Source organism: Etheostoma spectabile, chromosome 12 (assembly GCF_008692095.1).
Source record: "Etheostoma spectabile isolate EspeVRDwgs_2016 chromosome 12, UIUC_Espe_1.0, whole genome shotgun sequence".
Lineage (NCBI taxonomy): Eukaryota > Metazoa > Chordata > Actinopteri > Perciformes > Percidae > Etheostoma > Etheostoma spectabile.
Window position 1 is genome coordinate 26,088,856 of NC_045744.1, and position 1,406 is coordinate 26,090,261.

Sequence of the window (1,406 nt, forward strand, 5' to 3'; positions counted from 1 at the left end):
TCTCTGAAATGTAGTGGAGTAGAAGTTGAAAGTGGCATTAAAAGATGTAATACAGTACATCACTGCCATTTAGTAATTTTGACGTGAACAATAAAATCTTAAAATCAAGCCTAAAACGTGTGTGTGCACGTGCAACAACATTTCTAACTTCATACCTCTGATGTTTTTAAGCGGTAGATCACTGTCGAATGACATGTTTATTATCCTGATGAGAGTTTTTAGCCTTGAGGTGACTTGCATCACTCTCATGATGAGCTCTAGATCAGGACATACTTACCCTTCAACAAGGCTGAATACATCTAGTGGAGAACTCTGACATCAGCGTTTTTTTTTTAAAACCACCTTAATCTCCTGGTAACACACATTGACTATATAAACCCCTGCTCTCCTCACACCTAACCTTAACGCTCATCTACCCTTCCCCTCTGTTCTTTTCTCAAACTCTGACCAACGCAGTACTAACCACCGTACAATGTCTGCTGCTAGGTCTTTGGTGCCTCTGATGGTGGTGCTGGTGGCTGCAGTGGGTGAAGCCCGTGCCCAGGAGAGGATTAAGATGTGTGGGAGAGATCTGATACGTCTGGCTGTGACGTCCTGTGGCAACTCTCGGGTGAGGAGAAGCATCCTGGACGCAGACCTGGCCCAGCGGCAACATGCCTCTCACTGTAAGTACTTTGTCACACATTTTCAAACATCAGGTGCATCCACCGAGAGTCATTCCTGCTGAAGTTTGTGAATATCTGGCCGCTGATCCAGCAAGATGTTTGACACATAATAGCCTTTTTTCTTTCTTTATGGTGTCTTATTGACTTCTCTCTGTACATTCATCCTGTACTATTGTCTTGCTGTTTTCTGTTGCTCGGTTCTCAAAACGTCGTGCCAAAGGACTACAGTTGAAAATTTGTCAGCTGGCTAGCACTGGCACAGACACAGAAATGTTTGTTAATGTGCGTTGTCCTTTATAATTAATGAAAAAATAAAAACAATAAAATAAAAACAATATATACAATATAGAGGCTGGACCAATTTTTAAGGCCGATACCAATACAAATGTTTGGTTATTAAAAAATCCGATATGCCGATATATCAGTCAATATATATATTTTTAAAAATCTAGAAACGTGTTACAAGACATAAACAGATTTCCCTAACATTAGTTATTTGTAGTTAGTTTTAGATTTCTCAATAAAATTATATAATAACTTGTATTATTGTCACAACAGAACAGAGGAACATCAAAATATATTAAAGTTCTAAATATAAATAAAATGTAAAAAAATACAAAATTAAGATATAAAACTTAAAGTCCTTTTAACAAAAACACATTAACAAAAAAAATAAATCAGTGTTGCCAACAGGGACGTTGTAGAGCGTCCTATGGTGGACAAACTATGCAACGCCAACAC

At 38.0% G+C, this 1,406-nt stretch overlaps 1 protein-coding gene across 1 annotated transcript in view; it reads left to right on the forward strand.

Moving 5' to 3' along the window:
- Positions 1-372: 372 nt before the first annotated feature.
- insl3 (insulin-like 3 (Leydig cell)) overlaps positions 373-1,406 on the forward strand; it is a 1,940-nt gene continuing 906 nt past the window's right edge. Inside the window, exon 1 of the mRNA XM_032531848.1 lies at positions 373-665. Coding sequence (XP_032387739.1) covers positions 473-665 — 193 coding nt within the window. The 5' untranslated portion in view covers positions 373-472. The remainder of the gene's footprint in view (positions 666-1,406) is intronic.